Source organism: Scomber japonicus, chromosome 7, assembly GCF_027409825.1.
Source record: "Scomber japonicus isolate fScoJap1 chromosome 7, fScoJap1.pri, whole genome shotgun sequence".
NCBI lineage: Eukaryota > Metazoa > Chordata > Actinopteri > Scombriformes > Scombridae > Scomber > Scomber japonicus.
Genome location: NC_070584.1, coordinates 4,520,374 through 4,538,516, shown reverse-complemented (window position 1 = coordinate 4,538,516; position 18,143 = coordinate 4,520,374). Strand labels below are relative to the sequence as shown.

Sequence of the window (18,143 nt, the reverse complement as noted above, 5' to 3'; positions counted from 1 at the left end):
AAAAAAAGAATGTGTGAGGAAGGGATGTGTTTAGCTTGAAATGTATCACTGAGGTACACGTTTTCTTTTGGGTGGTCAGAAAACACATTGAACTCTGTGTATTTTTAGTTGTGCACTGACTGACTCAGTCCCATCGGGCTGACACCAGCCAGCCTGTATAAAAAAAATAAGCCACATGCCACATCTGGCATCAAGTTAAACGATGCCAGATGAATGAATTTCCTCAGAGTAACAGTAGTGGTAGGACAGACAAAAAAAAAGTGTGTGAAACGACAGGGTTGCAGGCTAATTAAGCTTATTTACTAGCCTGCTGTTGCTCTTTGTATTTTCACTGTAAAAGCGAGTAGGTGGGAGGGGTTTTGGGGGGGGGGGCTTCGGAGTTTTCCTCCTACACACTTCTTTGAGCAGTGGTTCTCATTATAGAGGTCAGGATTTTCCCATGGGTCGCGAGATAAGTCGGAAAGGTCGCGAAGAAGTTTACAAGAGTCGGAAAGTGGGAAAAAATACTTATCCGATACATCATTATATTATTTTATTATATTACTCAGTATGTTTTTAACAAATAACTCTGCAGTCTCATCTGATATTCAGGGCTTCAATTTCATGCATGAGGATAATTTACTTATGGAAGACAGGCAGAGAAGAGTTTTTTCTATCTCTTCCGTCTCTGTCTATTTCCTGGTTAACCCAACTAAAATCTATTATGACACAACTATGTATCATCATCTAAAAAGGTAGAATTCATCCTGCTGGTATCTTAGAGATTTAGTGTCTGACCACTTTCTGCTTCATTTCCTTCTCTCTTTCTCTTTCTCTCTCTGCGTCTCCCCTTTCATTTCTACTCAAATCTCTTCCTTTCTGTGTCTCTCTGCACCGCCACTCTGCTGCATCCTGTTCCTCTGTGGTTCCTATAAAAATGTGGAGGCAGGCTGAATCACCAGGAACATGCAGGGGCCGTCTGGCATCATGACCTTATAAGGCACTTATTTACCGCTGGGGGAGCACATTTGACGCTCCGCAGATGGAAAACATTCAGCACTCAAATCATGCTGGGAATAAAGTGATGCGTTCCTACATGAGGCTGTGTAGTGAGTGTTGCTGTTTCTGTTGTGTGTTTTTTTTATTATTATTTGTGCTACTAAACCAGGACAGATCTCCATATGTGAACACTTAACACTAGTGGTCATTCTTTCTCTACAAGGTGCCACCAAATAAGACTTCATGACCTTTCGCTTGAAAGAAACAGAAAGTTTAAAAAAAAGTGTTTTCTGCTGCTGAGCCTGGAATTTTAACTGAAGAGAAGGCAGATTTGGATCAGCCAGCGTGTATTCAACCCACAGGAAGAAGTCTATATGTGAGGAAATTAAAAGATCAGTGGCTCAATGATTCATAAAAAAACTATGTGGGTGATGTTTTAGTCAAATTCCTTTAACATTCTTTATTGTGTGTCGCCATATATTTGCTAGTAACCGAACTATGCTGTGATGAAACTGTGCCCCCGCTTTCACACCTGCTTATCTCAGTACACATCTGCCACAGTCTGTGTGACATATCAGGTGTAGTAGCTGTTCAACTAGATTTTCATTCTCTCCTCATATATATATTTTTTTTCCCTCTGAGTAGGAACATTTTAAAAAGGGGAATTCACTGATTTTCCACATCAAAGTGTGTTCAGAGGAGTTGGGGAGAACTGTATGAAAGCTGATCAACTTTGACTCAAGGGATGCCACTACTACGATTGTAATGCACATGAATCACCACACTCAAGTGAATGGAATCCAGTTGCATTTTGGGTAATTGTGCCGAGCGGGTGTCATTTGCTTTGTTGTAACGGTTTTATTCCATTGTACACCACAGAACAGGAAGTCAGACACAGAAACAGCATAGATCTTCTTCTAGATCATCTAGGCCAAGATAAAACGACTTGTGCAGACTGCAGGTCGTATTTCAGCAAACAAACACGAATAAATCAGACAAATAAAGAGACCAGTTAACTACGTAGCCTACTGAATTTGATCTGAACTGGATTTTATTTTTGATTGATTTTTTTTTTTTACTTTTACTGAATATAATAACACACATATTTGACTATTCAAAAAGTGTATTGGTCAATCTCAGGCAACTTCATTTAATTACTTACAAGGTTTCTAAGTGGAAGTTTGTTGCGTTTTGACAGTTAAGACAAATGGATATAAAATCAATACTGAAAATACTGCTACATTGATTTTTTTTTTCAGGATCAAGGATGCTGAAGAGAGTATTCTTTCAAGACCAATGCTGCACCAAACCTAACATACCAGTAGTGCACAAAACCAGTTAAGTATTTCAGTAAATAAAAAGGCTGCGATAAACCCTCTCAGGCTTTTGAATGCATTATCATAATGACACTTTTACAATATCAGTGTATTCCTCTTTTGGTCATAACTTGATTTCACATAAAGAAGTCCCACGTCTTTATTGTCGGTCCTGTCTTTGCCTTGGAAGATAAAGCTGTATAGCCTCAGTGTTTCCCTGACCTGATTGAGCTCTAAGGCTTTTACAGAGCCATGTGATATTACTTATTCTATCCACTCTCCCCTCTCACTTCATTGTCTCTATGTTCAAATTAACGCAGCAAACCCAAAGTAGGTGATTCTCGCTGAGTCGGTAAATAAGGCCCAATGCAAAAATCCTGTTTCTCTTTCTCTTTCCTCTGGTCCATTTACTTTGGTAAAGTAAGCTTCCCTCTCCTTCTGGGCCTCAAGCCAATTTCATAAGAAGCTTCCAATTTTTACCCACAAACTCTCTGTGCTTTTTTTTTTTTTTAAGGAAGGAGTTACAAGAGAGCGATAAAAGAGAGAGAGATGGGATGATGAAGCTGTGCAGTAGATATTCAGACCTGTAGCTTTGCCTCTTTCTGGGACACACTCCATTTGGCATTTAATGGAACAATCCAACATTTGTTTAGGTAATTAATTCTGTTTCTGTAATCAAGGCTCTGTCCTGTTGTTCAACCTGTATCCAACATCTCACAGTGACCAGAGTACACTTAATCCAAAAGAAAACTGGATGGAAGCCAGGAAAATTTGATCACAGATCTTCATCACAGCAGATGGCAAAAGCCTGAGAAAAACACACCTCTGAAGGTGCAGCAGGGGCATTTTTTAGTGTTTTTTTTTAATTTAATCCACACATCCTAAGTATATCTTTTATTCTTTTAATTAAATTCTAAAGTTAAAAAACTAAACCCATAGTATTTGAATCATTTTTTTAATAGTTCTTCTTCCACCTCCTCTTATTCACACACTGTTTATGCACGAGTTCAGCACCCTGCATGCTGCTGCACATGCACTGCAAGAGCATGAATCTCGAACGTCTCACTGAAATGTTAGCTAGTCTCTTTGACGCTGCAGAGTCTGATCATCAGTGTGAATAAAGGCTTGGATACAGAAGGTTCAGTGTGAAGGAGTGTGTAACACTGGAGAATGCATATCATACAATTTCCCTGAAGTCATTCAGGAGAGGTTTGGAATCATTTCTCGTGATTTTCTCTTTTTAATTCTTTATTTTTTATCATATTTGAGAAAGTTGAAGTAATGGAAAATAGAAACAAACATAGACCGATTTTTTGATGTTAAGTTTTGCTTTTCCTTTCTGAGAAGGTTGATTTAGTACTGGAATCTTTTGTATTTTTAGTGTATCTGTGTTGAAGAAAAACATGTGTGAACACACTGCTACATTTAGTGAACCACAGCTGTGTATTTCTGTCCTTACCTGCGTCTGCTGGACAGACTCTCCTCTGTCTCATTGGACACTACGACATGGGTGGAACCTCCTTGGCTTTCTTCATGCATCACCTCAATCTGAGACACACAAACACAGACATACACATGTAGTTATGAAATAGGGGCTTTCTATATTATGTCAAAATTGCAAATAGAAACTAATGTAACATCAGTAAACTAAACACCTTTTTCTCAAGCTTTTCCCCCAATATCACTACTTAAAAGACCAGCGATGCAACCTCTTGCCCTCACCCCTCCTCTTCCAAGCAGTGTTTGGTTTGTCCATTCTGGGCCACTGTAGAAACATGGCAGCGCTTTGTGTATGTAGCTATAAAGGGCTCATTCTCAGCTAACAAAAACACAACGATCCTTATTTTCTGGTGATACACACCAAAAGTCTGTTTCACTAGATGGCGCTAAATTCTACACACTGCACCTTTAACAAAGCACACTTTGCAAACTTGTAAAGTCAAAGAAAATATCATGTGACCACATTGTCTTCACCAGGTGTTGGCATTCAGGTGGACATATATCATAGGTAAATATTTGCCTGTCCCAGCAGTAAAGTCACTGTTAGATTGCATCCTGATTCTTGTTCTTGTTAGCAGATGGCTTCACTGTAGAGTTTGGTCTAATGGTTTATAGTATTTGCTAGAATATATAAATGAGGGAAGGTTTATGGCCATTTCCTGTCTGATCACAACCTAATACAACAGCCCTGCAATAATATCATAACCTTACTCAAGGTATTACGATCAGCTTTTGTTGAAATTTTTTTCCAAAGGTCAATTTGTATGTTGTACTGATCAGCACTGGTTATAGTGACAGCTGTTTCAAACCTGTCCATCCACTCCATTTAAATGAGTGGAAACACCTCACAGTATATAAGCAAACGCAATTCAACAGTACTACAAACTACAAACTCCAAAATTACTGTTGAGTTGAATCAAGGCCTGAAAACTGTAACCTTGGATTTATTGCAATGGTGTTCTATTAGACTGCATTTGTTTAAGCTGGGTGTACCTAATGAACTGTTAACCATGTGTATTAACCTAACTTATCTCACTTGCAATGGCTTCTACCACTTTGTCAGTATAAAGTCTACTTTGTTAAGTATAAAACATTTTGGATTTGTCATTTCCCTGAAGATAGAAACGATTCATGCAGTTGTGTTGATATTTATGTATGTGCCTTTGTTAGGCGGATAACAGAAATAGTGTGATTGCTCTTACTTTTCCTGGTTAAGGCTCAAAGGACAACAAGCTCTACTCCAGTGCAGAGGGTAGTGGTATTGCACCTATAATAGCTTGGATACTTCCCAAAAAAAAAAGCCAGTAGATTAGCTTATGCTAAAATCGATTGCTAACATTTATCCCACCAATGCCACAATTTTACTATGCAATATTTATTTGAAGACCACTGCCATACTAGAATCATACATTTTTGCTATGTTTATCAAGAGATTTTGCCATCTTTTATGCAAGTGATCAGGAAGGTGGTGCCAGGAACTGAGTTAACTAATGCACCTGAAAGCATAGAAAACATCATTCCACCTTGGCTCGATCATGTTTAAAAGTTGTGCACACAAGAGAGCTCCATGGATCAACAGAACACATTTTGGAAGTTGGCGAGAGAATGTCTGTTTGTCAGAATTTGATGGTTCCTAGGTGCTATGTTGGTTGTCTTCCATTATGACTCACTACGTGCTATAAAATTGTCAGATCCAACCCTTGGTTTTGTTCCTGGTTCCATTGATGACTGGAATGAAGGAAGAACTACAGCTGCTTTCTTTCTATCACTTTAATATAATAGGGATAGTTTGATTCAGAACAGCTGTTGTTATCACAGGGGACTCTGTTAGTGGCTACTGACACTGACCATTTTCTGACATGTACTTACATTTGTGAGGATTGTGTATCTAAAGGCACATTTTCCCTGTTAAAGGATTATTTTAGGAGGTATTTGTTATTCAAATTAAGAATCTAAGGAAAGAGGATATTGCATACTGTGCATACTGTAAAACCCCTTGAGACAAACTTGGGATTTATGATATTGAACTGTACAAAAAAAAAAGACTTGATATGTGTCTTCCATTATTGTGTGTAGTGTTTTTGCAACACCTCTGTGCAGGTGGTGTACAGAAAGTTTTAACTTGTTGAACTTTGACCCAAACCCTAGTCAACTGCTGCTGACTGCTGAACTGCTTGAGCTGCAAGATGGAGAACTTCCAGAACTGTACATTATAATTGGCTTCATATCCAGACCAAACAAATAAGATATTTGCCGGGTAAAATATCATTGTTTGAGGTGAAATGGAGAACACTACGGCGAGTATTTAGCGCGTTAGCTTGTGGGATTTGACTCAGAAGTGGTAAACACTGTGCTAGCAAACGCAGTTGGAACAGAAAAACACTTCCGCTCAATGTGGTTTTTGTGGTTTCACAGCAAGTGCAATGGGACTGCATTTAATCTCTTTTGCTTGACAGCAGACAGCTATCTAATCTTTATGAAACACATGATGTGGAAGTGTAAGCTAGTCATTGAAGCACGAATCTGCAATTTAAGCTAATATGACCACTGTTTGTTAGGCATATTTCCACATAAAACTGCAGTGTCTGAAGTGCCTTTCATGAACATCTCAAGATGAATAGCTGAAAAAAAACTACTTGCTTATACCTCATCATGTGCAATTCAGGACAGGTTCATCTGAGCATGTTTGAGAAACTTGATGCAATGGACAACAAGAGCAGAAGTATTTGTTGAGCTTTTGATTTAGGATCTGATGTCCCACACAAGAGAGGACAGTGAAACATGACACCCGACAGGCAGCTTTCTTGCTTGGTCTACCCTTATAAATTATGGAGGAAGGTTTATAGTCTAACACACCAACACTATCACTACACAGACAGACTGTGTTTATCAGCAGTACAAAATAACCTGGGGGTGTGCATCCAGATTATGCATGCTGTAAACCAATGAATGAGATCAGAGCTAAATTGCAGCAAAGCAGCGTACAGTGGCAGCGTGGCATACTGATTAGTGAGTCCCTCCTTCAGTCGGAGGGACTTTATTTAAACCATGACCCCCTCTGCTGACAAAATACTGTGTCCCCCATCCAGCTACGAAGTGCTGTTCTAGCAGTTACCTCTGTCCTCCCTGAGAAAGGGTGGGAGTGGGAGCAAGTTCTGTGGGAGCAACAGAGTTTGATTCTCATGTTGCTGTTTTGCTCATTATCTTGATCTTGAGAGGCTGTTTGAGCTCACCTTTGTGGTTTCAGTATGCTAGAAACCAACAACACTTACAAGCGAAAAGCTTTGAACAGAATTGAACAATGTATCATGGTCAGTGGGTACGTAATGGCACTCTGCACTGCACAGCATATCAGAGGCTACAGACTTATCAACACATCAGTCCTACAGTATAACCAGCTGTGGATAACATACACTGTAAGAATCGCCCACATTCATTAACCGTTTAATACAGATGTTTTAACCACAGATGTTTAGATGCTTTTCTTGTTGATAAAATCACTAAGTGGCAGAGGAGCGGGTTTCCTCCAGAAGCAGATGTTGTTCTGAGATCCATTCTCCACAAATGGACTGCAGCGGCACTCTCCAAGGTACTATGTTTGTACTGAAAGTAATGGAACTGCATGGTCTCCACTGGTGGTGGAAGTCAAAATGTACAACAAGAAAAAACTTAATTATTCACTAGCCAGTCCAATTTGTTGATAATGAGTAGCGAGAGTGTATTAATGTGGTCTTTGTCGGAATGGAATGGAATGCACATTCAAGCCTTCAGTTAGGCCATTGAATTAGGCGGTTTGTTGACAGGTTCCTGTGACTTTGCTGTAAACTATTTTTATGGCTTCCTTCAGCCAATCCATCAGCATCACTCTTCACACCTATCTGTCTATCCATCCATCCATTCAAGCTATAGCAACCATAGCCAATGGCATATGGATTTCCTTCACATACAAAACAGAGTAATACATTGTATATTTGTTTATCCTGTTATCAGACAAGTTGAACACAGCTTTGGATGGATGGTACACAGACCAAACATTGTCTATTCCCTTTAAAGTTTCCTTTTAAACAGCATCAAAGTTAGATTTTTAAATATTCGGCCACTGTCTGGCAACATTAAATTCATCTTGTGTATCTCCTTATTCCAGTAGCTGTAGTGAAGCTATGCCACAGTTCAAAACTAAAACATAGTCTTTTTATAGCAGAACTATCACATCAGACAGAGCATTTAAAATGTCATGTTCACTATTAATTTCCCTGTAAAGCAAACATGTGGCGTTGTATAGACTTGTATATTTCTATTGATACATCAGGCAAAGAGTCTGTAGGCTTGACCGTGTTCCTATATAAAAATCCATATTGGTCAGGTATTGTAGTGGAAACATTGAATGGGAAACATCCAGTGATTTGAATGGGAGTACATTGTAATGGAGTACTACAATCACAAAAGCTTGATAAGCCGTATCAGCTGTACACACATGTTGTTACACTTATTGGTGTCCCTGCTCTTCACTCTTCCATTCAGGGGAATTTTCCATGTGAAATAAACACCTCATTACCACAGAATGTCAAACAAAGTCACTATGACCGCAATGCAGAGTAGTGATACTGAGGAACAAGTGTTTAAAAGGTCAACACACCTGAGTGATCAGTAAGTGGGAGATATGTGGGTAGAAATTTGACTTTTTGAGAAATATGGTAATTCACTTTTTTGCAGTAAATTACCTCACAAGGCCAATCTCACATTTGCGTGGTAAATATGTAGCTGAGGCCAGCAGCCATTTAGCTTAGCTTAGCTTAGCATAAAGAGCGGAACCAGAGAGAAACACCTAGCCTAGCTTTGCCTAATGGTAACAACATTGTCCTACCAGCACCTTGTATTATATCTTGTTTGTGTAAGCCATACATAGGTTGAAGCGTAAAAACGACATAGCCATGGTTTATGAGCGGTTATGTCTCAGGAAGCCTGTAGAGTTTTTAGGATATCAAAATTAATTACTTTACTCAGTTTTGTAATAATTGCATCATGTACAGTACCTTCTGGCCATATTTCAACATCCATAGATCACTGTCAACTGTGATGGCCTTTACTTTAGTTTTTCACCTATTGATTTTTCATGTCTCTTAGTGGTGGTGATGCACCTCCCCCCTATAGGCTGAATTTAACCTGGAGTTGAACTAATTTGCATAAAAAGTGTAAATGATCTTGTGTCAAATACAGTAGGACTAGGTATCTAAATTCCATATCTTTATGTTACAGGCCAGTCTACTTGAGTACTACTGAGAATGAGTTCTACATATCCATGTGTGTAATATCTTGGTGTAGGGCATCTGTGCATACAAACTATTGCCATAGATTAATGTTTAACTTAATTCATCACATATCTTGAAGACCAGAAAATTCCTATAGACTTTCAGGCTGAGACCAACCAGTCACTCATTTTTCTACCAGGTGGTACCTGCCAAGAAGTGTATCGTAGTCAGCTGCTTTTGGTCATTTTGAGACCAACATGATGTTAAAAATGATTAAAGTGGCTGGATAAAAATGCTGATGGTATGGGAGGACGGTACCTTGATGCCACCTTTGGCCTTGCGTATGTTCTTCTTCTTGTTGGGATCGGCCTCAGCCGGCTGCTTGCTGTTAGAGTTATCAGACGCTCTGCGGGCAAGAGCTGTAATGAATGAAGAGGACACAGCATGAGTTACCATGGTAACTCTTCAGATCAGACAGGTACAGACACGTACAAGCTTGCAGCTTCAGTTATCAATCATACCACATGGAGTTTAAACCATCTGCTATGTAAATTAGTTAGCTATAACAACATCCAACTCACGCTGCTGGCTTCCAGTGGTCCTGGAGGGATTCTTCAGTGAAGGCCGTTTGGGAGAGGACTCTGGCCTTGGGGCGACGGACTGGACAGGCCTCGTCTGTTTGGCTGACAACCTCTTCAGACTGACATGCCGCTTCTCAAACATCTCCTGGACATCCTCCAGTCTCTTCAGTGCCTTCAGGACACTGGCCTGCAGGCACAGAGCTCAGTACCAATCGCCCTTCTGATCATTTTTGTAACAGAGTATCAAAACTTAAACATTTTTGTGCTCCATACCTTAATATCCTCAGACAGGACGACCTCATACTGATTGTGGAGGTTCCTCAGTTCAGTCAGCTGGTTCTTTTCTGCCGAGTCCAGAAAAGATTCGATGTCGGTCAGTGCTGACTCTGCTCCCTCCTGAGACTGACATTTATCCACAGCCTGGGAGGCCAGCAGGTAGATGCCAGACTCACACCACTGGTTCACCTGTACACAGCAGATATTTAGACATGTTAAAACTGTGAAAGATTTCAAAGTAGCATTGAGCATCCATCCATGTGGTGGTCTACCTTGGAGATCCTGCATTTGGATGCCACTGGGGTCGATTCACAGTGGTGCAAAAAGTATTCAGATCCTTTACTTAAGTAAAAGTACCAATACAGCAATGTAGACATTCCCCATTAGAAGTATGAGTCCTGCATGAAATGTTCTACTTAAGTGAAAGTACATAAGTATTATGAGCTTGATGTATTTAGTACTGCAGTAAAAATAGTGGTTTGGTCCATCTGAGCTAGTTTCAACCACTTTATATACAGCTTTATATACAGCCTGTTTAGTTTAGCGTTTCCTAACCTAGAGGTGGGGCCCCTCCAAAGGGTCAGCAGATAAATGTGAGGGGGGGTGAGATGATAAATGGGTGTGTAAAGAAAAAAAAAAGTTCTGATACACAAATGTGTTTTCAGTTTTTGCACTTTCTCTCTAATCTTTGATTTTTGCTGAAATATTGGATCATTTGAACATTTATTGAAATTAATCTATGTGAGAAGTTCAGAGGGAAAAATCACTATTTGGTGGAGCTGTTAACAACTCATAGACATCTGAAATGTGAGCCCGACTACACACTGCTTTTTATAAAAAACCCACTGGTTTGATCTTTAACAATGTGTTGTGTTTTAAAAGCTTGTTATATATGTTATATCTATTGTGTCAAATCTTCATCTACTACTACTTTTATTCTGAAATCCCCAATCAAATCTTACTACTGTCACTTCTTCAGATAAAGAAGTCACGAGATGACATGCAGCAGTGCATCTGTATGTCCATATGACTTACATTCATCAGGTCACCAGACTAGACTTATTGAATGAATGAATTCTACTGTTGCTCCCTATCTGCTGCATGGAAAACTATTTGCTAGCCCATTTTTATGAAGTGATAATATGTCTGTGTTATGTTTATAGCTTCTTCCACTATCCCCAAGTGGCCAAAAAAACGTTTTAAAAGGTGTTATTAGCCTGACAAAGCACTGTTTTTGCCACACTAGCAGCGTGACTCCGGGAAAGTCGGTCAGTCACCATTGTGGTCCAGAAAGATTTACATATCAAATATCTTAAAGATTGCCATGAAATGTTCCACATTTATTATGATATTCCCATCAGCCTCATTTGTACCTTGTGTTTCATTCTAAATTGCAAATATTATAATAACAAGCTAAGCTAACAACAAGTAAAATCACAAAGGAACCAAAAGTAATGAAAGGTAGGAAATATAAAAGATATATGAATGAAAATATATTCAGAAGCCTTCGATAAGTTGAGCAAAGACTGATTCAAGGCTGATCCAAATTCAGTGTTTGGTCTGTAGATGTAGAAATCATATCATACGTCACCTTATCAATACCCATGTGTATCTGCAGGGATTTGGACAGGACATCCGTCTTCTTCTTGGCCTCGTTGCTGAAGTCGTCACAGACCCGTCTGAGCTCCACGCATTTGGGTCGGATGGAGTCCACGGCGTAGTGGTTGCTCTGGATCAGCTGGTCACCGTGCAGTGCATGGAGTTGAGCCTTTTCTACTGTTGGCTGGAGGATAAAAGTAGATCACATTATAATATGGGTGTTTTAAGTTGTAGGAACAAAATCTAAAGGGTGTCCACAATGAGCTGTGTTTGCTGAGGTATATGATAGATATGCAGATCATTGCAGATACTTTGCTGGTACTTGCAAACTTAAAAAAGCACAGATTTATGACTATTGCTTTCTAGTCAAGTGCCAGTTAGGCCTGTCACAATAATTACATTATCAACTTATCGTACAATAACATAATTGTCAACATCATCATGTCTATATATCAACTTTTCGTATAATACAGGGACATGACTTGGACAGGTAAGAGGCTATTCATGTCACATTGGTTAAGCAAGTAGTGTCCTCCATTCCTCACTGTGTACGTCCTGAGACTGCAGAAGCGAGTGGCACCACTTATATGGAATTAAAGGTAAATAACTGTCCCTAGTGCCCACTCTCCAATCCTGCCTCCCACCCCCTTTTCATTATTATGCTGTTAAATTATCATTATATCAGTGGTATAAAACAATCCTCAAATGAAAATAATATTGTTTATCATGATTATTTCTGAGACAATATATCATCCAACAAAAGTAGTTATTGTGACAGAGCTAGTGCAAATATACAGTTGCTGTCATTAGCTTCAAAAATGTGTCCTAAGAATTGATGTAATGTAGTATTACCTGGATATAGCTCTTTTTCTATTAGATTATCATTTAACAGTGTTCCAGTGAAGTCCACCATGTGTATTTTGTTAAACAGCTGTGTGTACACTACTATAATATTTCTTGTTAAGCATTACCTTTGTCCTTGTTTGTCACAGACTATAAAGTTAGATTGAATCACTATCCCAGTCCAGCCCTGATGATGGTTGATCAATGAAGCCCTTCCAAAGAATTCCCCCTTAATCTGCTTATAATGACTTAAAAAGCAAAGATATGGGACCCATGTGCATGAATAAGTAACACTGCCAGCTGGCATGAACAGCGCCTGAAGCGTTATTCTGCTGAAATGAACTGAGTCAGACAACACATGTTCCCTGGTCCAAAATCTCAATGGTTCATTTTGAAGGATTAGACATTGATTGCAGAGGAAATACATTTCTGTACAGAAAATGGAATGTAATATTTAAGCCAGTACAGTCTTGTGTGTAAGGACATGGATAAGGAACACACTGGACCATATGACTATGGGAAAACTTGTATACAGCATCTGTGATGTCACCACACAGGATTGTGAGAAGAGACTATTTGAAGTGCAGGTTTGAATTTATCACATGGGACCATCTTAGCTGTTACCGGGACCAGAAAATCCAAATTAGGTTAAAGAATGTGGCTAAATGGGGTGAACTAAAGTGAGGAACAGAGAAGAAGCAACAACTACCACTGAAGGCTTCAGTATGATTTAAAAGTGCTTGTGGAATAGTCTAAGTGCTTCTTAGACCCCGTGTCCCACAGTGTTTGACAGTTTGTGTAACTTTCTTACAATCACCTACACTTTATGCAGGAACTGGTTAAATGTGCACTGAATTTTTTTTTAAATTCTTTGTTTCCTCTTGTCATTTTCCCTCTCTAAGATACCAGACATTTCCCTTCACTTGTAAATGCATTATGTGTACTTTAGACCTAACCTGACCTCTCACATCTCAAGACCAGAACCGTCACTCATGCAGCACTCACCACACCACATGACCCAGGACACTTCTTAAATCCATTTTTCACTCCACTCACATCCGGTCACAGATACAGGTCACAAGATAACAGTATGTATCAGTATGTATCAGTATCAGACACACTTCAGTCAAGGAAATAGAAAGGTTTGACCAAACCTTTGACTTGTACTGTATGAAGTGACATATGTATCTGAAATGATTGACTTGTATTTATAAAAATGAGTCAAAAAAGGTTATAACACCGGCTTCTCTAAAGAGACTCAGTGCGAGCCCAGGAGATATGAAGAGCAGCAGGTAAGCAAACTGCCAATCAGACCCTCTCGTCTATGGATATGACTTAAACAGTTGAGTCAGTGAATTTGAATTAGCCAAAGTTAAAGTTGTATGAGACTTGATTATTCTGTGTAAAAATACTCAATTCATTATTGTCTAATGGAAAAATGTCTTTCCCATTTTAAAAATACACATGAACGGACATCCAAGTTGTCCAACAGCACTTAAATGGAGCATTTGTGGATCAGAGAGGATGAAAAGAGTCTAAAAACACTGTATGCAAGAATGTAACCTGATTCACATGTGTCATGTGATATACAGTATATGCATGGGAAGCCTTTCAAAAGCAAATTCTATCAAATTTCTGAACTTGGAGTTGAATACACATTCAGACAAACAGAATTGTCAGTAAATGGATGTCATTATTGGAATGGCCTTCCACTGACAATTAGGCAGTGTCCTACATACAGTATACCACCTTTAATACTAATCTCAACTGTGATCAGAGCTGTGATTACTTTTAACAGAACATGTGTACAATATATTCAGTCTTTTTCTACTTGTATTTGCACATTGTTACTTTGCTGTTTCTGTTTGTTACCTGCTTAGTGACTACAGATGAAATCAGCATTCTTGCTAACTCCAACACCCTTTATTATTATTATTGTAAAATACTGATATTAATTCAAGTTGTGAATTGTTAGTTTTCTATTTGTTTGTGTGTGTGTGTGTGTGTGTGTGTGTGTGTGTGTGTGTGTGTGTGTGTGTGTGTGTGTGTGTGTGTGGACTTACCTGAGCTTTCTCCTCCAAAACTTTCAGTTCCTGCAGAAGCTGTTCAACTCTGGCCACACAGTCTCCAATGTCTGATAGGTCGGTTAGACTTTCCATCAGACTGTCTAGAGACACTTTCACCTGGAGAAGAAGAGAGCAGGGGTCAGAGACAAAGAAAAGACAGAAGTGAAATTCAGTTTCAATTCATTATCCCAGTCAGTGGCACAAAATGGCACATGGTCACTGGAACATGACCAATTAAGAAACCTAACTCAGAACTTTTAGAAGAAAGGGAAGCAGAGTCATCGTATTTACAACCTCCAAACGTACTCATCCACTCATTATGTGCTCAGTTTGTTTTTCATTGTGTGATTTTACAAGCTGAAGTCTTTGGAATCTGTATGAGGAGGAGACACAGGGCCAGAGATAGACAGCGACACAGACAGATTCTACAGATCTACCTCTCTGAAGTCCTGTTCAAAGTGACGTAGCTGCAGGCACTGTTCCAGTTTCAGATGGTGTTTACACCAGAACTGTTCAAAGGCGTTCTCCGTCTCATCCAGCTGGGCCAGGAGCCTGAAACAGACGACAGGACCTTCGTTACACACCAACGCACACTGAGAGTTCCTGTAGGACCGCGTCACATCGTATAGAAGTAAAATCTCTCACCTTTCCACAGTGGTTTGGTTCTCCATCTCATCTGGGTTGAGTTTGTGGCTCTCTGATTTGGCTGCCTGCTCCTTGATGCAGCCTAATAAGGTGGTGCCCTGCTTCAGAGCTAGCTTCAGTTCATCCTAGTTAAGAGACACACAGAGGCATTAGAGAAAACATTCACGTCATCTGTCAAACAACAGCCGGCCACAGTGTGTGCGTGTTGGCCTGTCACAATAATTATGTTATCAACTTATCGTACAATAACATTATAATCAACATCATCATGTCTATATATAACTGTCCCCAACCATAACGGCAGTCTGTGTTTTTACAGAAGTGTAGCACCCAGTCTCCAATCCCACCCCCACCCCTCCTTACATTATTATGCTACTATATTATCATTGTATCAGTGGTATAAAATGATCTTCAAATGGCAATAATATTGTTTATCGCGATTATTTCTGAAGCAATATATCGTCCAACAAAAGTAGTTGTGACAGGCCTGTGGGTATGTGGGTGGGTGTGTGTGTGTGTGTGTGTGTGTGTGTGTGTGTGTGTGTGTGTGTGTGTGTGTGCGCGTGTGCGCATGTGTTTCATTTAAAGTCTGTGTAAAGTAAGAATAAATATGTGTTCTGAGTTTGACATACCACAGAAAAATGTGTTGTTAACCACCCTGCCAAATTTGAATTATTAAAAAAATTGCCAAATATATGAAATTAGACTTCAAAGTTGTGTAAAACTCAGTCTCTTTCTCTGATCCCAAACGCTGTGGGAGTGCCCGTCGAGTTCACTGAAACCCCGCCCGCTACCAAGTGTCACCTGTCAATCAAAGTCACCACCTCTACCAGAAACATGGACGTTATCTGAGAACTTTCTGCTGCTAACTCAGCGGCTAACTCAGCGGCTAACTCGGCTAACTGGCTAACTGGCTAACTGTAGACTGTAGTTGTAGTGTAGTAATGTGTGCTGAATATACCGCTACAGCAGCAGGGGCGGGTTTTTACACCTTTTTTATAAATACATTTATGACCTATTTAATGTGTTTAGAAGAAAATGTTTGAGTTCACTTTACACGGTCTTTAACTTCAGTTGCACTTAAAGCATTTTGTAATCTTATGATTTTTAAAAGTGCTCTACAAATAAAGTGGGAACCTAAATGCAATTGATTTTTGTTTGATTAATTAGTATGCAGTAATTTAAGTTTTATATAAAACAGCAGACTTAAAGAAATTAAAATGGATACTTACAAGTGGAAGTATTTGTAGTTCATATCTACAGTAATGGTTTGATTCTTTGTACTTATAATGTATGTGGATAGCTTAAAATATTATATTTGTAACATTTGTTAAAAGATGATTATTATTAATGTTGCTTTTGTGCAGCTTTAGGGAGGACGAGGAGGAGGGGCTGTGGCTATTAAGTGGATTGCAAAACAGTTTTTTGCCTTATCTCCTTTTAAATAACTATTTTTAATGTCTATATCTTTAATAACTTTGGAAAAACAATTGCTCTTTGTCATTTGTTTTGTTTGTTTCACACTAAACTGTTAACATTCTTTTATGACATAGTTTCAGAAGGGGAATCGTTAGAGCATCAAATTTAACGCTTCAACTTTTGAAAACTTCAATTTGATATGTTATCTGATCATTGGCCCTGTACTTTCCTGTAGCCTTTTAGCCATTTTAGCAACTATGACCTCTTAACACATTTATTGGCAGCACGACAGGATGCGGGTCATTGTAAAATAAACCTCAAAGCTAGGTATAAGCTGTGCAACATTTCTGCAAACTTATACTCAACTTAAGCTCATACTGTAAGATGTGAAAGAGAGCTGCTACTTTCAGTCTATATGTGTGAGGATGAGGGTAAGAATGTGATGAGGGGCTGGCAGGCTGCTCTGAATGTTGTAGTTGTCATGGCTTCATGAGTTTTGGACTCTTTGTGTTTGTTCTCTTGGTTTCCAGTGTTATACTTCTGCTGTCCAGTCATTTTGGTTGTTTAGTTTTGCTTATTGATATTAGGGTTGTTTGAAGGACTGCATTGAATTACTGGTTAGCTGATGTTTACTTGGGTTTATTTTCATGGGTTTTTCTTGGAGGGTTTAAAGTATACTGGGTTGTGTAAGAGGGCGTTTTCTGGGGTTTGATTTTCACTTAGCTATGTGATTCCCCTTCTTTATTCCTGCACTCCACCCAAGCCCATGTTTCCCTGCTCTCCTTCCCTTCATCAAGTTCATTAGTGCTGTCATCAGTGCTTTTCCCCAGCCTTCACACCTGCCCTGTCTCCAGTGTCCTCCCAGCCAGTCAAACTCCCAGCCTGACCTTGTCTAGTCACCTGTTCCCCATCAATGTATTAGTTCAATCTTGGTTTGCACTTCAGTTTTGTTTGGTCTTTTGTTCAGCTCACGTTAGCTCGGCCTACTTCTGGTTTTATGTGTGCACATTCCAAGAATAACTGCCTTTTTCTGCAGCACTGCTTTTGCTTTTGGTTCCACGTGCTCTGCCATCTTTGACAGTAGTGGCTCAAAGTGATGCTGCTGTGCTCTATGGCCTCTACTTATTTCTCCTTTGCAGACTCCTGTCGCTTTTAGATAGGCACCTTGAAGACTTCTTTACAGTTTACTGGCATTTTTGCTGCCTTACCACCTGTGTCCTGGTCGGTCTGATTATATTCTGATTTTAGTGCATTTACTTTTTTTTTCTTATATAGGCACAGTTCACAGAAATGGGTTCAGTCTGATTCTATCTGTATCATCGGTGTTTGTTTTCTGCTTGTGCTGTGCTTTCCCAGTGCTCCTCTTTGGTTAACCATCATGACAGTGCTAACCTTTGAGGGAACCAAACAGTCCAAATTGAACTTTGGCAACAACAAAAAACAAGCCACAACCAACCATAACCCTCTGCAATAAGTCACTGCACACCAGAATCAGTGAGATTTTACAGTGAATCTACTCTGCTGTGACAAGGTAAAATTAACAATTTGACAGTCTCCCATGAACTTGTTACCTTCAGGCTTGTTGACACATGACACTTGAAACTCAAGGCACTCAAGAAACATGTAATACCAGGCTACAGAGGCCTTACAGTCTGTTTAACTCTAACTGAT

The 18,143-nt window shown here is 39.4% G+C and overlaps 1 protein-coding gene across 1 annotated transcript in view; it reads right to left on the bottom strand.

The window, feature by feature from the left end:
• Positions 1–18,143, bottom strand: part of mcf2l2 (MCF.2 cell line derived transforming sequence-like 2) — a 128,904-nt gene that overhangs the window by 83,557 nt on the left and 27,204 nt on the right. The window contains exons 8-15 of the mRNA XM_053322313.1: positions 15,054–15,178; positions 14,846–14,960; positions 14,406–14,525; positions 11,492–11,683; positions 9,898–10,089; positions 9,625–9,811; positions 9,362–9,462; positions 3,754–3,842 (exon numbers count right to left, since the gene is read on the bottom strand). Coding sequence (XP_053178288.1) covers positions 3,754–3,842; positions 9,362–9,462; positions 9,625–9,811; positions 9,898–10,089; positions 11,492–11,683; positions 14,406–14,525; positions 14,846–14,960; positions 15,054–15,178 — 1,121 coding nt within the window. The remainder of the gene's footprint in view (positions 1–3,753; positions 3,843–9,361; positions 9,463–9,624; positions 9,812–9,897; positions 10,090–11,491; positions 11,684–14,405; positions 14,526–14,845; positions 14,961–15,053; positions 15,179–18,143) is intronic.